Source organism: Vulpes lagopus, chromosome 12, assembly GCF_018345385.1.
Source record: "Vulpes lagopus strain Blue_001 chromosome 12, ASM1834538v1, whole genome shotgun sequence".
Classification (NCBI taxonomy): domain Eukaryota; kingdom Metazoa; phylum Chordata; class Mammalia; order Carnivora; family Canidae; genus Vulpes; species Vulpes lagopus.
This window is the reverse complement of record NC_054835.1, coordinates 9531332-9551618: the sequence shown is the minus strand read 5'-3', so window position 1 is coordinate 9551618 and position 20287 is coordinate 9531332. Positions and strand designations below refer to the sequence as shown.

General features: G+C 51.5%; 1 protein-coding gene across 1 annotated transcript in view; it reads right to left on the bottom strand.

The window, feature by feature from the left end:
• Window positions 1-20287, bottom strand: part of CFAP77 (cilia and flagella associated protein 77) — a 133114-nt gene that overhangs the window by 12012 nt on the left and 100815 nt on the right. The window contains exons 4-5 of the mRNA XM_041726762.1: window positions 17387-17492; window positions 13119-13220 (exon numbers count right to left, since the gene is read on the bottom strand). Of these exons, the coding sequence (XP_041582696.1) occupies window positions 13119-13220; window positions 17387-17492 (208 nt within the window). The remainder of the gene's footprint in view (window positions 1-13118; window positions 13221-17386; window positions 17493-20287) is intronic.

Sequence of the window (20287 nt, the reverse complement as noted above, 5' to 3'; positions counted from 1 at the left end):
TTGAATATTTACCTTTTCATTACTGAATTGTAAGGGTAATACTTATATTCACAGATACAAGTGCTGCATCAGAGATATGATTTGCAAATATTTGTTTCTAGTCTGTGGGTTAGCTTTCCACTTTCTTAGTATCATTTGAAGCATCGAAGTTTTTCGTTTTGATGAAATCCAATTTACCTGTTTTCCTTTAGTGGGTTATATTTGTTTCCTCTTACATACATATCATATTAATGCACCACAAAAGGGAGGACTTTCAGGAGATACTGAGCAATTTGTTTACACAGCCCCTCTAAGGCAGGGACGGTGAGCAGTCTTCATTTCATATATCATATCAGTTCAAATAGATTGATGGTGGCTGTGTGTTATAAAATATTCTCAGGCTGAATTGAAGCTCGTGTAAAAGTGTGCAGGGATGAACTGGCAAGACCTGCCATGGGCATGAGAGAGAGAAGGTACCATGTTTTTGCTCTAAGAGATGACAAGAGTCTCTTCTATTGGAGACGAATAAAGACTCAAACCCCCAGGAGAAGAAGACATCCATCGGCTCATCTGCCCTTAACTCTGTCTCCTTCTTCAAGTCCCCTTGGGTCACCCTTACCTGGGATGGCCAGTGGGTCCATGAGCGAGGGGAGGGCATGGAGATAGAAAAGGGATGAAGTGGGGAGGCCAGCTGGAGGCTGGCAAAGAAGCCAGCATGGACCGCCTGGAGTCTTGTTAATGTGTAGTGGCCCCAAAGCAGCAGCGACACAGAAACAGAGTGAGATCTGACCAGTGCTGCTGTTGTCATGTCATGGGGGATAACATGTGCCACTTTTTTTTCAGTGGTTCTGCTTTTAAAAACCACATCCTTATGTAGGATGCAAAGCAGGGGGAGGAAGCTGGCGGGCAATGGCTTTAAGCAGGAGTCCCTTCCAATGAAATCCGAAGTACGTGGGGTGCCCCGCTGACGCAGTAGAGCATACAGCTTTTGATCTTGGGGTTGTGAGTTTGAGCCCCATGTCAGCCGTGCTGTTTGCTTAAATAAACTTAACAAAACAAAGTGTGGCCCAAAGACTGTCCCCAGCAGTGACTCCTGACTCCCATCCTCCTCTTGCCCAGCGTGTCTGGGCTGTTGGGGTCAGCCAGTCTCAGGGAGCCTCCACGGAGGCTCCATCCGGGAGCCCTGGATGCCTTCGTTGGAACCATCCATCATCTGGGCTCTGCCTCTCAGCTCCTTTTTGAAACAGCTCAGCCCAAGAAGAATGTCACACTGGAAGCTGTTGTGTGAGAGCCAGATGTGAGGCAGGAAGAGAAGGACCCCATCCCGTTCCCCGTTTCCACCCCGGAGCCCCCATCCAGCACGTGTGTGCACGTGCACACACACACACACACACACACACATCCAGGATGCAAATGATAACCGCAGAGCCATCACTTGTGAAGCTTGACAGAAAATAATGAGAAACACTAAATCTTTTATAAGGTCAACACTCGCCTTAGCCGAGCAGCTGTCAAACAAGAAAAGAATTTAGCGCCGGAGCCACGAAACTTCCATCGGCTCATTAAGCCCAACAGGGCCCGGCCTGGCGTGGCAGAGGAGACGAGGGGCCTTCCGTTTTGTGTCAGTAATTTGCGGCGGAGGAGGCAAGAAGAAACACCAGCGCCAAAGGGGCCTAGGGGGCGGCTGGGGAATCGTTAGCGCGCCAGGAGCGGCCTCGGCTCCTAATTGGAAGCATTGGGCATTATCAACCGAGGATTTGCCTCCGCTCCCTGACAGCTAGTGGGCCCGAAATGATCGCCCACTTGTCAGTGTAAAAGACCATTAAAAACAAGCCATTTTGATTTAATTGGAGGCGGTGCACCGTGGGGCCAGGTGAGGAGGCTCGTCAGCCCTGCTCACCCAGGCTGACGCCTCTCTCCCTCCGTGACGGGCCAGAGGCGGGGGATGGGGGTGGGTAGTGTGCCTTCCAGACTCTTCGCCTTTCAAAAACTGTCTGAGCAAGGAGTGAATGGGAGACAGAACGAGCCTTCACAGCGGCGGTAGAGGCTGTTTTCAATGGGGTTGTCAACAAATGCCGTGACAGGCAGAGCTGCCGGGGAGGGGGGGCCCCCTTTTCTTTTCAGAGCCCAGATGATGGGAGTCTGCTCGGTGCTATTCTTTAGAGAGGTGGCCGTCAGGCGTCCATCTGCCAATGGGAGACGGGATGGTCCGTCGGGGTGCTTAGCCCACCCTCCCCACTCAGAAACATCTAAGAATGGGACCTGGGAGGTCATGGTAGGCTGATCTTCCGTGGACAGCAGGACCCTGTCTTTGATTTTAAGCTCAAGGAAGAGCCAAGGAGGGAATTAAATGAAAGAGGTGTGTTGCTGAGGCCCTTCGAGGAGTTTTTGAACGGACGCCCCCGAGTGGAGGCCACTTGGGCTGGCGTCTCCGTAGCGCTCCCCCAACGGAGGCCATGGTGCTGTGCCTGGCCGACAATTCTACATCATCTCCGTCGGAAGAGGCCACCTGCTATAAATATTAACGCAGACTCGCAGTGGGCTCTCCCACCAGGGTGGGGGCCTCCAAGCACGTGGAGCATCTATCTGTGTGTAGCTTTTGAATCCGAGTGTAGACTCCCTGATGCCAGGGACTGTATGTGCTGCATGTTGATGCCTGGTATCACGAACGCCATGGGTACTTGATAAATATTAATTGGCGCTCGCAGATCTCAGAGAGGTCTACAGATTTGTATATTAATCTCACCCCCGTCCCACAAGCAGTGACCTCATTTGCTGCCTACTGCTCGTCCAACAAGACAACGCTTGCAGGAGCATGAGGGGCTGGAGGGGCGTCTTTGGGAGAGTGAGGGGGAGACACACCAGCCGATCCCCTCATACACCTCCGCTGTTCATTTTGATGAAGGATCAGGCTGGGAGGAGATACCAGATCCCCAGCGAGCATCAAATTCCAGAGCTCCAAATTTTGCGGTTGCTTTTAGACAATGGGGATTCCTTAATTACTTTCTCTGGAAATTTACCTGACACTGCTTTCTCAGGTAGCGCAAGGTGGTTATCCGGGCGCACAGTTCCTCGGTTTACAGAGTCTTTGATTTTGTGCTTGGTTGCAAATTAAGTCCTTTGCTGAGCCATCCGTACAGTGCCCGTTGGTGCCTTATCGCTTATTCATATCGGCTGTTGAACAACTCCTGTGCTTCTGCCAGGGAAGCTGGGGACACACTCAGATGTTTGGTGTCCACGGCCCATTGCATTGGGGCACTCATGGTGAGGTTTGGTGTCTTTCCCTTTTTCCTTATTGAAATAATGAGCATGAAGAATTTGCGAGGAGGGTAACTCTTAAGAAGAAACAGACCCTTTCTGTGGTTGACAAGGCTGACACTGTCAGTTCAGAAATAAGAATGGAGCTAAGTGTCCTTAGCTAGACAGTGAGGATGTTATGCCACATTCTGGACACTGTTCCAGGGAAATAGCGACAGATAAGTAACTCAAGTTACAGGGGTTACTCGACTGCTAGGGGCACTCTGTAGAACTAAACAAATCTTGGCTAGATGACTATGTGGATGAATAGATGGATGGGTGGAAGGATGGATGGATGGACACATGGACAGATGGACAGACAAATGGATGGATGGACAGATAGACGGGCAGGTGGATGGATAGATGGACAGAATGATGAGTGGGTAGACAGAGGGGAAGATGGATGAATGGATGGATGAACAGACAGACGGATGCACAGATAGATGGGCTGTTGCATGGGTTAGGAGCTGAGATAGAGTAACAGCCATTAGAAATGCATCCAAGATACGGGCATCCTTAACATCCTCTCCATCTGCTTTGCTGAGTAGAAAAGATACTTTATTTTCTTCACTGTCTCTTGTCTCTAACCAAATGATTTTAAGAGGCCTAATGAATTGTGCATGATGTGAAATTAAGTATTTAAGAGTTGTATAAAGCAGAGACTTTCTGAAGAAAATGTAGAGTCACATTCTCCATCCCATGGGGTCATTGCCAAGCTCCTGGACAGTTCTTGGCACACAGAGTAAGCATTCGAGACATGGTGGCTGCTACTATTATTACTATTATTACCAGATATAAATCTGACTGTGATGTTTTTCTGAGATTGCCCCCAAGCAGGGCATATTCACATAGATTCTTGTATTAAATGATTCAAGTGACACTGACAGACATCTTCAACCACAGCCTCACTCACAAATATGTAGAAAGGCTGACAAATCTTTTTTTTTTTTTTTAAGACTTTCTTTCTTTCAGAGACAGAGAATGTGAGTGGAGGGAGAAGCAGAGGGAGAGGGAGAGAATCACAAGGAGATGCTGAGCTGAGCACGGAGCTCCACGAATAGGGCTCAATCTCATGACCCTGAGATCATGACTTGAGCCAAAACCAAGAGTCAGATGCCTATCGATTGAGCCACCCAAGTGCCCCAAGTTGACAAATCTTTATGACTGTAGATATAGGTAGAGAATACAACACCAAGTGGCAGAGGTCATGGCACCTGGGCAGTCCACTGTCACTGCCTCATAGCACCCCACCTCTGGCATTCAGAGCTCTGTACCCGGAGGAACTGTCAAGAGCCTAGGCATCCATGCAGAGAGTGTACTGGCAGACAAAAGGGGGGGCAGGTGATTCTGTGAAAGGAGGTGGATTTCAGCTGAACTTGAGAAAGAAGTGGCTGCCCCTGAACATTCCTACATTGAAGTCTTGCCCCTCAGTGTGATGGCATGTAGGGTACGGCTTTAGGAAGTAACTGGGCTCAGACGAGGTCATGAGGGCGGCCCCCACAATGGGATTAGTGCCCTTATAAGAAGAGGCACTGCAGAGCCCACTTTCTCTTTCCCTGTCATGAGAAGCCACAGCGGGAAGGTGCCTCCTGCAAGCCAGGGAGAGTCTCACCAGAACCCCACCATGCCGGTCCCTGATCTCAGACATGCAGCCATCAGAACTAAGAAGTCAATGTCTGCTATGTAAGCCACCCAGTCTATGGTATTTTGTTACAGCAGCCTGAACAGATTAAGACAGAAGTTCATAATCCTCAGGGCTGTTTAACAGATGAGAGCCTGCCTCCTGCAGGCGTTTCCTTTGGAAGGCCCCAGCATACTTCAGAACAAACATATGGAAGTGCGCCCACATGCCACGGTAGATATATGCTTTAAGCATCCCTGTGCAGAGTGGGTGACAATGACCAGGGAACTCCAGGCTCTGCATGCTGAAAATGCATGCTTGGCGGCTACCCCAGACCCACAAGCCTGGATCCTGGGAGGGGCTCTGGAATCTGCATTTTTTTAAGAGAGAGAGACAGAGAGAGAGAGAGTGAGAGAGAGAGCTGGGGGGGGGGGGGGCAGAGGGAGAGAGAATCCCAAGCAGATTCCACACTCAGCGTTCAGCCCATCTTGGGGTTCGATCTCATGACCCTGAGATCATGACCTGAGCTGAAATCAAGAGTCAGATGCTCAACCAACTGAGCCCCACCCAGGCACCTAGAATCTGCATTTTAAAGCTCTCCTCAGGGGACCCAGACACAGACAAGTCTGAGACCTGTGCATCTGTAGGAGCAGACGCCAAAGCCCCATCCAACACAGAGATTGTGTTGCTCCATGACCATCCCTTGGCCAGGCCCACGCCGGGCACTTTATGTGTCCCCATGCTATGGGTGCAGGTGCAGAGGCCTGCGTGAGGCAGACGAGCCCACAGGCTCAGCCCTCCCCCCAATGCCCACCTTTTCATGCAGCAGGCCTGTGATCAATGACCTTTTTCCTTTTTGGCCTTGGGGCCAAATTGCAATTTAAAAGATGCTCGGGGGCTTTATCAAGGTCTAAAGGCTTTCAGGGCAGTGGGAAATTTTGTTTATTGCAAGGGCTTAAATCAGCCAAGAGCAGGGCTGGCCACGACCCTCTGGACACCTATAAAACTCAAGTTCCTGACTGCCCTTCACTCTCCTTCCCAGGCCCTGTATTTAGCCCCCGACTGGCCCCTGACCTCAGTTTCAGATCTGTAGTATTTATCAGCTCTACCAAGGCCTGAGGCCTGGGGCAGCCTGCCAGGGGGCCCAAGCCCCCACTCACCGGGGCACATAACTTGAGGCCTCCCACCACAGTGCCTTCATCTCTGAGACAGCACGGCTCTTCTTGGCCATGGAGAGTGAGGGGGAGCATTGCCACATGAGAGTGCTCCTCAAAGCACCTACGAGGTGCTCTGGACGCGTGAGCTCTGAGTGTTGTCACTGTCACTGCCGTTGGGAACACTGCCTCTGAGGAACTTCTTGGGCATGCTTCCCTCTTGCTTGTCCAGCTGCTGGACTCAGGTCACACTGCTCACATTCCTTTGTGGGCTCTAATGCATCACTGCCCAGGACCTCTCTGAGTGGAGGAAGGGAAGAGGCCAGGAAACACTCCCATCCTCTTACTTTCTCCCCAACACCTTTGCATCTCTGAAGGACATCAGGGAGGCCGTGTTTCTTGCGTGCGGCTTTCAGATACAAGCACACCAGCCTCTTGGATCGTCCTGCCCCGCACTTTTGACAAAGCTCAGTGTACCGAAGCAAATCACCTCCGGTTGTTTATCACTGGAACCTCCTGCTGGCCACATGCTAGGTGGCTCTGGGTCCTGTCATGGTGGCTGCGTGGGTGCCTGGTGACAGAAGCGGGTGCGTGGAGACGCGTGCAATGGAGCTTAGCCCCAAGTTCTGCTCAAGCTGGGAGATCCCCTTCAGATGACCAAGAATTGGTCTCTTGGGGATGGGATGGAAGAAGAAACTGGGGGCCACCAGAGCCCCATCAACTCCAAATTCAAAGTGAGAGTTTTGCTACATTTAGAGGTTAGAAATATATGCCTGATGCCAAACAAACTGTCTTGTCTCTTTTCTGGTTGATTTTCAACACCAAATTAGAAGTGGTTTTGTCCCCTGCTCGGGAGAAGAGTGTTCTGTCGTGAACTGACAGTTCTGAGGCACTGGAAATATTAAGGGGACAGTCAGGCCGGGGGTCCCCAGTAAGAAGTGCAAACTCCCATTTCTCTGGGTCCCAACATAGATGCCTGACCTGTCCCTCCGTGACCTGGGAACACATACTCGTCCCCACTGTTCCAGAAACTTTGCTGCCATCCCCCCACCTCCCACCACCACTTTTGTCTTGTTCTTGTCCCCAGAGCTTCAGCTCTGGCTCTTTGTGACTTGCCAGTACTGAGCAGCAATGTCACCTCACGAGCAGGTGCCTAAAAATTCTGTCCCTCCAAGGTGCCAAGATTATGTAAACCAATTAGGCCCCCGCTTTCATCTCTCCAGCAAGGCACCTCTTCTGCATACTGATCTGATTTATAATGGGGGCATCTGTATTTAGGGAAGAAATGTCAACTGCATCAGGACCTCTGAATCACTCTCCCTATTGCCCTGTTTCTGCGTGTGACACATTCCATCCCTGTGCTCAGTGCCCTACGCAGCAACATGGGCTGATTCTTATTTCAATGCAGCAGAGCGACAGGATTCTTAAAATACATCACTGGTGCGGGGACCTCAGGGAGGGGCAGTAGATCTGGCATCTGTCCTTTCCAGGCTTGGAAGGAGTGACTTTGGGGCTGGACACATCTGTCCGGGGAAGGGCTCATATTTTGTTGGCCCTTTGGAGCCCTTTGGAGAGGTGGCAGCAGCTGGGTGGACGGGCTCAGAGCCCGCTCTGGGGGTTTAACAGAGAGTTAACTTTCCAGCCGGCTATGATTTGTAAGGGAGCTTAAAGGTGGGGAAGAAAATCCTTTTCTTAGATTCAGCAGCTTTCACTAATCAGCTGCATCTCTGGGTGTCACTGCTTGGCTGACTGCTGATTTTTTTCCTGCCGTCTCCATCTCCGGTTCTATTAGGGAGCTAGGGGCCCAGGAGACCCAAGGCAGGGTTAGTCTTCCACAAAGAGAGGAGTCTGATCCCAGCATTCAGAGCACAAGAGCTTGTAAATCAAACTGTTAGTTTAATAGCTTCGGCCATTATTCTAAAGCAGTGGGGCTGAAACCAAAAGCCAAATGAAAATATAGTCAATTTGTTCATACTTTAGTGACTGAATGACTATGTAATGTCAGTGGGTATTGGCACTGGGGAGGACAGACAGGTCTGTCAGGAGAGAGGCACAGTATTCGGTTGCGAGAGGTGACCTCGAGATGCTTGGGCAAACCTCTCTCTAAAATGGGCTGGGGATCTCCAATTATAGCATAGACTTGGCCAAGGAGAACCAGACTCAGGGAGTCAGCTGCCTTCACTGCTGGGGGAGAGCACTGGCCTCTGATCTCGGTGCCTGATGGAAACCCAGGGTGGAAACCGAGCATGGCCAGCAGCGCAGAGCACTTGTGAGTTCAGGAGGGACTGGGCGGAAGGGGTCTTGAGCCCTGGGACGAGCACTGGAGGAAGGACATAGCCTCCCCACCTTTCAAATCTGTGTTGTTTTTTTTTAAATATAGCCTTATTGGTTTTGTAAAAGTCATGTACTCACTGTAAAAATTCAAACGATGCAGAAAAGAGAAGCAGAGAAAGTAAAATTCAGCCTCACCCCACTCCAGAGGTCACTGCTGCTGCCACCTGGGGACCCCTCCCTCTGGACAGACACCTGTGCAGGTGTGTGGGCCTCCATGCCAATGGCACCACACAGCACACGTTCTTTCCCCAGTAATGTGTTAGGAACATGTCAATAAGGGGACTATAAAAATTATTTTCAGTGGCTGTATACTATTTCACAGGATTATATGTTATCTATGTGATGTCAGTATAGGATCCTTCAAGTCATAGGGAAGCTGCCTCTACTGGCACGTCCGGGCTGACACGGTTGTGGGGGTGTAGCCATAAATACTTGGGAGCACTCCCCCTGGATATCTGTCTCTGGGCTATTATCACTGGCAATCTTTGTAAAGAAGGATAAACCGTCTGCTTTTCCTGGCTTAATATCAGGCGGCCACACGATGTGCGGGTTCAGACTAGGTCACTCTTGAGAGCAGAAGGTAGCACTATTAATAATCCCCCCTCCCAACAGGCAAGCCTGGATTCCGGGCCCTGCCTGGAAAACCTGAGCAGGTTTCTGCAGAAAGGCAGGTGAGCAGGGTGGGCCAGCCAGTACCAGGATGATGTTGATGGGGGTATGGTTACTCACGTTGCCCCCCAGTCCCCAGCTCACAGCTGCCAGCTGAGGTTGGGGTCTCCCCACCATTTCAGGCTTTGAACCCTGGACACCAGGGAGTGGAGCTGCTCCAAACCTCCCCATCTAGCTGTGCACCCCTCTGTCCATGTACTCACTTCTCCTCTTGCCAGTCACCAGCAGCCAGTGCGGGAAACCGAGCACGGCCAGCAGCGCAGAGCACTTGTAAATTCAGGAGGGACTGAGAACCCGGTCTGGTGCAAAGATGCTCAACAAGATTTGTGAATGAATGAGTGAGTGAATGAATGACCACCAGGACCTTCCCCAGGGCAGATACCATTTATTGGCACATTAATAGAGTCCAGGTGCCCTGCTGCATGTATACATCGAATCCTTCTGCCACCCTCATCTTCAGAAGAGGGAACGGGGTCTTGGATGGGTAAAGCCACGTGACAGGCAGGGAGTGGCAGGGTTGCCCCGAGTCACATGCACACCCAGACATAGCTCGCGGGGTCCCTCCCCGCTGGCTGCCCCCCCATCCCCCGGGCGCATCGCGAAGGGCATGAGCCCTGTTGCCACTGGGTACAGAGGGTGCCGGCTGCAAGCCCAGCAGTGCCTTCACTCAGGGACAGGAGGCGGTGAGCTCACATCCCGTCCCCCAAATGGGAGCTTGAGGGAAAAGGTCCCAGCAGTTTCCCCTGACAGCTCCCTCCGGGTTGGGGATCTGCTACCTCCGGGAGCCACCAAGCCCCCTCCCGCAGGGCTCCTTGATCAGTGAACCCTGGGATCACGAGGCCTTAGGTTGGCGGACGCCCTTAAGAACTGTGCTAGCGCTCACTTCCAGAGGAGGAAACTGAGGCCCAGAGAGCCTCTTCGCCTACCCAGTCTCTGGGACAGGGCCATCCGTGCCGGTGGCTGGTGGCACAGACCAGAACGGGCGCCGGAGCCCCGGGCAGCCCTGCAGCTGACAGCGCCGGCCGCCCACGGGGTGCTTCTTCACCTCCGCCTGCGTGGTGCCGCAGGTGGCCGGCTCTGGGTGGCCCCTGGTGGCTGGGGTTGGTCCCCTAGAGGGGGGGCCGAGGTGCAGGAAGCCAGCTCGCCCGGCGTCCACCCGCGCAAGGAGCGGGCCACCCGCCCCTGCCTGCTGCTTTTCCACGTGAGAGGTGTTTAATTATTTCTGACAGGGTTCAGCGGCGACATCTGTTCGCGAGCGGGGAGAGTCCATTTAGGTTATCCATCACTGTGACAGGTTCAACTTTTTTGGGAGCGCTTTTCCCTTTCATAATGGGTCTGGGGGGGGCTTGGGGGGGCGACGGCTCAACACAGACACGAGGCACAGACAAAGACCCTCCTGGGGCTTCGTGCAGAATGCCGCGTAGCCCCCCACGGCCCCCGTCCGCGCTGGCCCTCCTGAGCCTGGACCCGGTGGGGGTGGCCAGGGTGGGGGCACCAGGATGCTCAGGTTGGGAGAGGGCTGTCAGCAGCTCGGTGAAAGGCTTGGTAATTCGTCCCCCGTCCTGGGCTGTACCGCTCATTCATTCATTCATTCATTCATTCATTCATTCCATCTCCCCCTTCATTCATTCTTCCCAGAGACATTCACTGACCACTCACTGGGTGCGGGGCTCTGGGGACACCATGAGGGTCCAAGGACAACAGGCATGGACCTTGGGGGCTCCCGTTTTGCTGGGGAAGATGGACAACTAATTGCCCACTTAACTAATTAATTGCAATGAGGACGCACACTGTGAAGGGGAGAGAGGAGCCCGGAGATGCTGCAGAGGCACCTGCCAGGGTGCAGCAGGAAGTGAGGGTAGGATCCTCAGGAGGCCCTGGGCTTCTGCGGCCCTGGATGGAATCTGGGACCCTTTCCTACAGGGCATGTCCCTTCAGCTGACCCTCAGGTTCCACGCCAGTTGAATGGGGACATCCTGTCTACAAAACCATGCGTGACTAGTGCTGGGTGCACAGTGAGAGTAATGAACACATCCTGTTGGTAGTGTTTCCTAAAAGTAGGGGGCTAAGTGTTGTATTCATAAAGCCATCATTTGTGGGGGAGGTGGCTAGGGTCTCTGCCAGGCTGCACACAGTGGCGCCCAGAGACAAGCCTTGCTCTGAGAGTCCTGGAGAGGAACCCGCAAACATCCCCAGAAAGATGAAAAGTGTCCTATGAATCCTGGGGCCTGCATGTTTATTCTTTCTCATTGTTTCTATGGCACCATGTGCAGGGTGTTGGAGCTTGGGGCCAATGGTCAGAGGAACCAGACTTCCAGGCCCACCACCCCTCTCACTGGAGGAGGACAGCGCACTCTGCCCACCCCCATACCACGAAACAGTGGGGGGAACTCGTTCTGAACATGAAGCCTAATAATATACAGAGATGACTTAGCACAATGCCTGGCACCCAATCACAGGGTGGCATGTACAGGCTACCTCCTGTTGCTCCTGACCGTGTTTCAATAACAGCAGTCTAGAATAGAAGAACTCAGGCACAGCTGAGTCAAAGCCCCACTTTTGAAAATAGAAGCTGATTGGTTCATGTCGGACTCTGGGCCAGCCACCGTGGGGACATCAGATTGGGGGACATGCTCTCCTGATCCGGGGGCATCAGGGTAGGGGCCCTTTCCTTGCTCCACTGGCCCAAGCCCCCCTGATCCCTCCTTTGTCCACTGCCTCAGTGACTCAGTGGCTTCTAAATCGGGGCTGAGGGGTGGAGGTGACACTGTAGAGCAGAGTGCTGCAGAGGGCCTCTGGTGCTCAGAGAGTGCTGGGTCCCCATCCCTCCCTGGGCAGCCTCCCAGGGAAAATCAGAGAAAAAAATCAGAGTAAAAAGAGCAAAGGAGGGAAGACTGCAGAGGAGGGGCCCGGAAGGAGGCTGTGGAGAGAGGAGTGGGGGGAGGAAGGTGGTTAAACAGGCAGGAAATTGGGGGAGACAGAGAAACCAGAACCGAGCCATACCACCAGGCCAGGGTGGAGGAGCAACAAAGCGACGTGGGCAGGGACTCCTGGTGCCCTGCTCAGTGCCCGGTCACGTTCATGTGCAGGGTGATACGGGCTGACGGGCGCCAGGTGAATGGTCACTGACATATGCTGACAAAGGCCACTTGGGCAGGATGCAAGAGGCCACATCGGGGGGCAAGCAGGCTTCTCCATGAAGCTCGGCAGCTTGTTCGATTGCATTAGGCTCAGGAAGGCACTGGCCCCTTCTTTGTCCAAATTGCAGTTTAACTCAATACCACGGGTGGGCTGGGCTGGCCAGGAACGCTGCTTTGTCCAGCTGTCTTCCTGGGGCCAGACGTGTCCCTGTGGCCCCTAGAAAGACTCGCTGGGCCCGACTTGGGAATGTGCGGCTCCCCTCCCACTCAGAAGCTGCTGTCTCCAAGTCTCCCAGTTCCCCTCCTCTGGACATCGCACCTTGCTCTCACACTGCTCTTCCCCTACTAAAAGGCCCTGAAGATGATCCCACTCTGGGTGGGACAGGGGTACGTGGCCTAACGAGCACCAGTTCAGTTCTGAGGCTGAGGCACGGTGGGTGCTAAGATCACTCTGGGTGTGTGCTATCCCTTTATGTCAGCCTCTAGTAGACATTTGCTCCCCTTGCTCCAGGAATGCCATCCTGCAAGGAGGTTTAGCGCTGGTCAAATCCCCAGTGCGGGATGTGGTGCACCCATGACCCCATCAGTGGAGGGGGGTGGTTTGGCACAGACAGTGTCCACTGCAGTAGTCAGACAACCAGTCTCTGTGGTCAGTGGCCCAAGTTCAGCAAAGGGCCACCACTTAAGCCAGCATTGGCCATGCTCCCCATCTGGGGAATGAGGATGGCAGTAGCCCCCACATCAGTAAGTAGGAAGAATCAGTAAGATAATATAAGATACTGCAGCAATAATATAGTATCTATTATTATGCCAACCAGTGGGTAGAAGGCCACAGAATTTCACTGTCTAGAGGACAGATAGACCAGGCAAAGTGAGAGGCATCCACCTTAGGTGTGGGAAGGGGCATTTGGAGGCGAGACTGACCTTCTGGAAATGAGGCATATGCCAGAGGGCATCCAGTTTCACTGGCGGCTTGTACTTTCTCAGCTGACTGCTCCGGGTCTCATACAGCTTCCCCAGGATCACCTGCAGGCCAGAGAAATGAAGAGCTGAGGTGGTTTCCTGGCTGCCTGGAGGAGCCCAAGCTATGACGAAGGGAGGTGAGGGCAGAGGTTTGGGATTCCTGGTGCTGCAGACCCAGGGGTCACATTCCTCCTGGCTCCAGCCCTTCTCTGAGTCTGATTTCACTGCACCTGCTTCCCTGGCCACACTGCTCAGTGGACTAAGGCGTGGGACCACCCGCTGTTGCAAGCATGTTGCTCTGGTTTCTGGTTTGGCTCTAGACATAAATTTCCCATGATCTGATACAGCTTGAGCTTTGGGGGATCCTCATGGCACAGGGTCCCTCCTAAGGTCCTGGGGGGGTCCTATTCATGGGCTCTGTTTCTCTAAAATTTGTAATGGTAATACGTTTTATGTACTTTCTCCTTTCTTTTTTTAAATTGAAGTATAGCTCACACACTATGTTATATTAGTTTCGGGTGGACAACATAGCGACTCGACAACTCTATAGGTTATGAGGTACTCGCCACGGGCACAGTCCCATTGACTATTCCCTGGGACTAATTCATTCCATAACTAGAACCCGTATGTCCCACTCTGCCCCCCTTTTTTAAAAAAAGATTTTATTAAAAAAGAAAAGAAAAGAAAAGAAAAGAAAAAGATTTTCTTTATTTATTTGAGAGAGAGAGCGAGAGAGTGCACAAGCATGGGGAGAGGTGGAGGGAGAGAGAGAAGCAGACTCTGCTGAGCAGGGAGCCAGACATGGGGCTCGATCCCAGGACCCCGGGATCATGACCTAAGCCAAAGGCAAATGCTACTCAGGCGCCCCTGTCCCACTCCCCTTAAATAGGACCTCCAACGTGTGGAAGTCTCAGGTCTCTCAAAATCTGTATCTGCCCTGGGTTCTACTGGGGCTGTGCTTCGTCTCTCCTTCAGAGGGCAGGGCTTGATAAACTTCCAGCGCTCTCCCAGGAGGGCTGCTGCTGTGACGGGAGGCACACAAAAGGAGGAGCTGACAATAAAAACTGACCCAAATGTAGCTGAAGATGCCACCACCCCACTGAATCCCGCTGAGCAGAGAGCCTGATTCGGAGCTTGGTCCCAGGACCCTGGGATCATGACCTGAGCCAAAGGTAGAAGCTTAATCCACTGAGCCACCCAGGCACCCCCATTTACATTAATTTAATTTAATTAATTTTTAAAAAGATTTTATTTATTTATTCATGAAAAACACACAGAGAGAGAGGCAGAGACACAGGCAGAGGGAGGAGCAGGTTCCATGCAGGGAGCCCGATACGGGACTTGATCCCAGGACTCTGGGATCACGCCCTGAGCTGAAGGCAGACACTCAACTGCTGAGTCACCCAGGTGTCCCTAAGTTAATTTTATTGAATGTATCTCTGGATAACTTAGAAGCCCTTTGGGTTAGCTGTCTTCTCTGTCTCCTAGAACAGTTTGGAAACTATCTGCAAACCAGAGATGCTATCTGGCCGGGAGTTACCAAGCTGGCCTTCAGAATCAGAGGGATACAAGCACCTCATTTCCCCTTTCTAAATGGAGGTGGGGCTCCCTGCTGGAAGTGGTCACTGATGCCTGACAGGGTTGGTTACCGTAGGATTTGCTGGATTCAGCTTTGAGCAGAAGGACCCAAGATGATGACTCACTACATGGAAGCTGTTGCCCGCAATTTCACTTGAGGGCATCACCATAAAAAACCCAGGACATCTTAGCAGCTGGAGATACAGGCTTCCCCTTGGATGGTGGCAACTTGGCCTTGTAGACCAGTCATCTTATTAACCTCAGCCCCAGTGTTTGTGGGTCTGGGTGTCCATTAGCTGTTTGTTAGACAATGTACAGCCACAGAGAATCTTGGAACAGGAAGAGAACCCTGGGGTTGGTTCCACAAGTGGTTTCTGAGGGCCTACTATGTGCTGGGGACAGCATGGGGGGGGGAGGAGCCTCATTTAGTCTGACCCATTTTTTTCCCCAATGAGGGAACTGAGATTCCCAAGTTGGTGGCTCACTCGAAGTCACACCTGGAGCTGGCCCCAGTTCCCAACCAGTGCTTGGGAACATCACAGTAGAGTGCTCTGCTGAACAAGGAGGGGCACTGGCCACAGTTGTCTCTAGAGTCAGAAGATGTGTCCTCGGGAGCCCGGTTTTCCATGGATTTGCGACACTCTGAGTTGCCGTGAAATTGCCGCTAATTAAAAAACACGACCAAATTGGAGCTATAAAGCAGTTTGTAATGGCAGTGCTCCCTCTGAAACTGGTCGTTACCATAGTAAGTTGACTCTTTCTTGAGCCATTAACGAATAAACTAGTCATGGGCTGCTTTTAAAATGTTATTACAACACTCTGCTTTTTAATGAGCTGGTGTCTCGCGCTCTATCGATGCCAAGAACAGCGGGAGGGGCCTTGGCCGCCGGCCATGGGCCTGGGGAGACTGACACCCTGTGCCCATCAGTGCCACTCCTGGCCTGTCCTGAAGGCACCAGGACCCTTAGTAAGACTCTTCCGCTCTCCAATTTTGTTCTAGAACATCTTTGCCCTGTTGCTGAACTCCAGGCTGTCCCATAACCAGCATAAGTGGGACCTTGCCATTAGGAAGAGTGGAGATGGGACACCTGGGTGGCTCAGTGGTTGAGCGTCTGCCTTTGGCTCAGGGTGTGATCCTGGATTCCCGGGGTCGAGTCCCGCATTGGGCTCCTTGTGTGGAGCCTGCTTCTCCCTCTGCCTGTGTTTCTGCCTCTCTCTCTGTGTCTCTCATGAATAAATAAATTTTTAAAAATAAATTAAAATAAAAGAAGAAGAAGAGTGGAGACTCTGGGGCTGCACACACTCAAGTCCAGGCCTGGCTCTGATGCCTTTGGCCAGTCACTTAATCCCTCTGAGCATGAGTTTGACCATATGAAAACGGAACAACCGCCCTGCCCTGATGAGATCTTGGCCTGCTGGGGTGTTCAGGAAATAAGAGTGCAGGAACACAGGTGCATGCTCAGCCCAGCTCCCTGTATGGAGCACGACATAGGGACAGCCCTGGATGGATTGCTGCACCCACCGGACACGCTACAATCATGCTTCTCATGGAATCTGTGTAGCACTACATCCACCTGTTTGGATCGACTACAACTCACACTATTAATTAGCAAGTGGCAGTATGAGGACATGGTTCTGTCCTCAGCTTCAATTTCCCTGTGCAGGTGCTGCCTCTCTGAGGCTCAGTTTCCATGCCCAGGAAACAGGAATAATACCCACTCCTGGGGCTTTTGTCAAACATCACTGAAATGATGTACGTGATGTACAGAATGGGTTTAGTATGTGGCCTCATCATTAATTTGAAACAAAATGTACTCCTAAAGTATAACAGAATGTGGTTTTTAAATTTTTTAAAGATTTTATTTATTTATTTATGAGAGACACACAAAGAGAGGCAGAGACACAGGCAGAGGGAGAGGCAGGCTCCCTGCAGGGAGCCTGATGCAAGACTCGATCCTGGGACCCCAGGATATTGCCCTGAGCTGAAAGCAGACACTCAACCACTGAGCCCCCCAGGCGTCCCTTTTTTTAATATTTTATTTCTTTATTTGAGAGAGAGAGAGAAAGAGAGAGAGAGAGAGAGTAAGCACGAGCAAGGGTAGGGGCAAAGGGAGAGGGAGAAAGAGAAGCTTAAGCAGACTCCCTGCTGAGTAGGAAGCCTGATGTAGGGCTGGTCCCAGAACCCTGGGATCATGACCTGAGCTGAAGGCAGACACTTCACCAACTGAGCCACCCAGGCACCCCCAAAATGTGTGATCCTGCCTTATTAGCCTTTTCTTTACAGATGATACAGGGCATATTTCTGTCAAGGTTGGGTCAGATTAGTTTAGAATCAGATTTCTGGATGAGCAAACTCATGTGAAGTTTTGATGGAAGGAGTCCCCAGGTGGGAGTTGGACACTGGGTCCTGCTCCTGTCTCAGAGGCACACAGGACCCGGGCCAGAATCTTCCACTTTTGGAGCTTGAGTAGTGGTTGGGCGTGATCATCACCAAGACCCTTTTAGCACAGCACGGAGTAGCTTGATTCCTACCCCCATTCCCCCGCAGTGAGAATCATGCACCGATGTTCATCTCAAAGCTTTGCCGGGCCAGCCCCTCCTACCACTCCCTCCCCAAAGGGCGGCCATTCTGGAGTGGAGGACACATGTACCTTGTGCTTCTTCTCCAGCTTAATGGCTTTCTGGGTGGCCTTCTGTTCCTGCACCCAAAGCTGCTGGTAGCGGTGCTGCAGTAGGTCAAAGAAAGGGGTGGAAGGCCTGCAGGGAGGAAGTGCAGAGGCTTGACGTCTTGGAAGGCCAGTGGTGTCCCCTCCACCAAGGATGCCCACCTGACCTTTAGGGCTGTGCTCTGGGAGATGGTAACAAAGACTGTCTCTGATATCAGACTTTAGACAGGTTCCTTGGAGCCGTCTTTTCACCTAGACCTTGTCCTTGGGCCCCGTCCTTGGTCTGCTGAAGCCAGTCTTCATCAAGAGTCTGTGAGGTCAGTCCCCCCATCCCATCTCTCCCTCGGTATCTGATCACCTTGGCCTGCCTCTACCAAGAATCCTATCAGGTCCGTTCAGCAAGCATCGGCCTGCCTCTGTGGGTCCTTCCCTGACCCCTCACTCCCTCTTCCCAGGCTGTAAGTCCCCACCTGTGCTGTGTACACAATGGAGCCCCATTTTCCACCGAGTCTCTCTCCTTTTGCAGGAGTAAAATAATTATGGCCTCTAGTTTCTGACTCTGGGTCTCCTTGACAAGGGTCTCAGGGCTAGGAGAGCATCTACCCTGTGAAGAGCATGTTGCATGCCCCACCTCTTCGCAACACTGTCAGGCGGGTACCATCATTGTCTCTGTCCCAGAGCAGTGGGGGCGGCAGGTGAGACCAGCCCAGAGTAACCAGATAGGTGACAAGGACAGGTTCTTTACAGAAGAACCAGAGCTGATAATTGCAGGAGGAATGACAGAGCCGAGGGGAAGGGAATCACTGGTATGCTGCTCCCAGTGAAAGAATGGTTTGAGATCAGGACGCCTGGGTGGCTCAGTGGTTGAGCATCTGCCTCCAGCTCAGGGCTTGATCCTGGGGTCCTGGGATGGAGTCCCACATCAGGCTCCTCACAGGGAGTTGGCTTCTCCTTCTGCCTATGTCTTTGCCTTTCTGTGTCTCTCATAAGTAAATAAAATAAAACCTTAAAAAGAAAAGAATGGATTGAGGTCATAATCGGCAGTGGCTGCTAACGCCATTAGGTGGAGAGCTGGTGGGGGCTTTACAGTGGGTGGGACAGCCTGCAGCAGCTGGACCACATGACCCATTTCTTTGGGAAAAGAAACCAAAGTGACCCTTAAGGTAATCAAACTTCTAGACAAGCACTGTCAAATAGAAATAGAATGCGAGTCACCACAAAACTAGAATTTTTCCAGTTGCAATGTGAAAAAGAAACAGGCAGGATTAGTTTTACTAATATATTTTATCGCTCTCATTACTAACATATTTTATTGATCTAATCTATCCAAAATATTATCACACCAACATATAATCCTTTTAAAATATTCATGGGGTGTTCAAAAGGTTCAGTTCCAAAGTTTGAATTCAAATTAGTCAAAATTAAATAAAATGGTAAATCTAGTTCCTCAGCGGCTTGAGCCATGCTTCAAGGGCTCTGGAGCCACATGTGGCTAGTGCCCCTGTGTTGGACTCGCAAGCTGTGGCCCACCTGCCACGCTTCACAGGGAGTGCAGGGCATGGGGAGCTTGCTACACGCTCATGCGAGGATGCTAAGGGCCAAGTCCCGAGTGTGAGATGTTCTTCAGGACAAGTAACTCAAGCACTTCAGCAAACGAAGGAACTTGGGAAGGAAGGAGGAGGAAGTGAGGTAGATTACAGAGACCTAAGGAACACGCCCACCAGGTAGTCTGCAGACCTGTTCAGACCCCGAGTCCAGCAAACCATCAGTGGGAAGGTTTGTTTTTCGGCAACCAGGATTGAGTGAACACTAGCCGAGGTTTGGAAGGTATTTAAGTGTCTCTGCTGGAGATGCTTATAAAAGGGCTTGTGGGTAGAATAATAGGTTGTTTGCAGTTTGCTTTAAGAAGGAATGTCCACCAAATAAAATAAAATACAGTAAAATAAAGTGAAAACAGATGGCAGAGTGTATCGATAACAGTTGAAGCTGTGTGATGGAGGTTGATCATGGGCATGTTATTATATTGTCTGCTATGCTTTAATGCATGTTTGAAAATTTTCGTCCTAAGCAAAAAGAGAAAAAGAAGAAGAAACAGTGAAACAGGCTCATTTGCTTTCCCCCCATCATGTCTTTCTGACCTTCCTTTTGATGGCGAACAGCCAGCTTTTCTACCTCTCATGTCTGAGCTGATCATTTCCTTGTTTCCTTGGGACAGAGAGTCTCAGATTTTTTGGGGGGTGCATAAGAATCACCTGGGCCCAACCCCCAGAGGTTCTGAGTTGGGAAGTGGGAGGGGGGCCCAAGAAATCGCATTTTTCTAAGCAAATATAGGAAGTAGTTCTGATACAGGTGTGTGGGGTTGAAGGGTGGCCCTCAAAGTGCTGTTTCCATCCTAACCCCTGGAACCTGTGAATATGACCTTATTTGGAAAAAAAAAGGGGGGGGGCTTTTGCAGATGTAGTCCAGTTACAGATCTTGAAATGGGATTAACAATTATGCAAATGCTTTTTAGGGTAGACCTAACTCCAATGACAAGTGTCTTCATATGGGAGACAGCGAAGAGAGGCACGGGGGGAAGAGGAAATGGCTGTGTGGAAACCAGAGGTGACAGCACAGTGATGCTGCCACAAGCCAAACATGCTGGTGGGAGGTGGAAGAGGTGGGGAGGGTTTCTCCACTAAATCCTCCAGAGGGAGCACAGCTCTGCCATCACCTTGCAAGCTTCTAGTCTCCAGAACTATTAGAGAATGTGTGTCTGTGGCTTTAAGCCACCAAGAGCATGGTAATTTGTCACAGAGGACCCCAGGGAACTGATACACAGGGGTTCCTCAGCCCACCTCGGGGAAACACCAGTAGAAACTGCTTAATGGATGACGTCTACTGTAG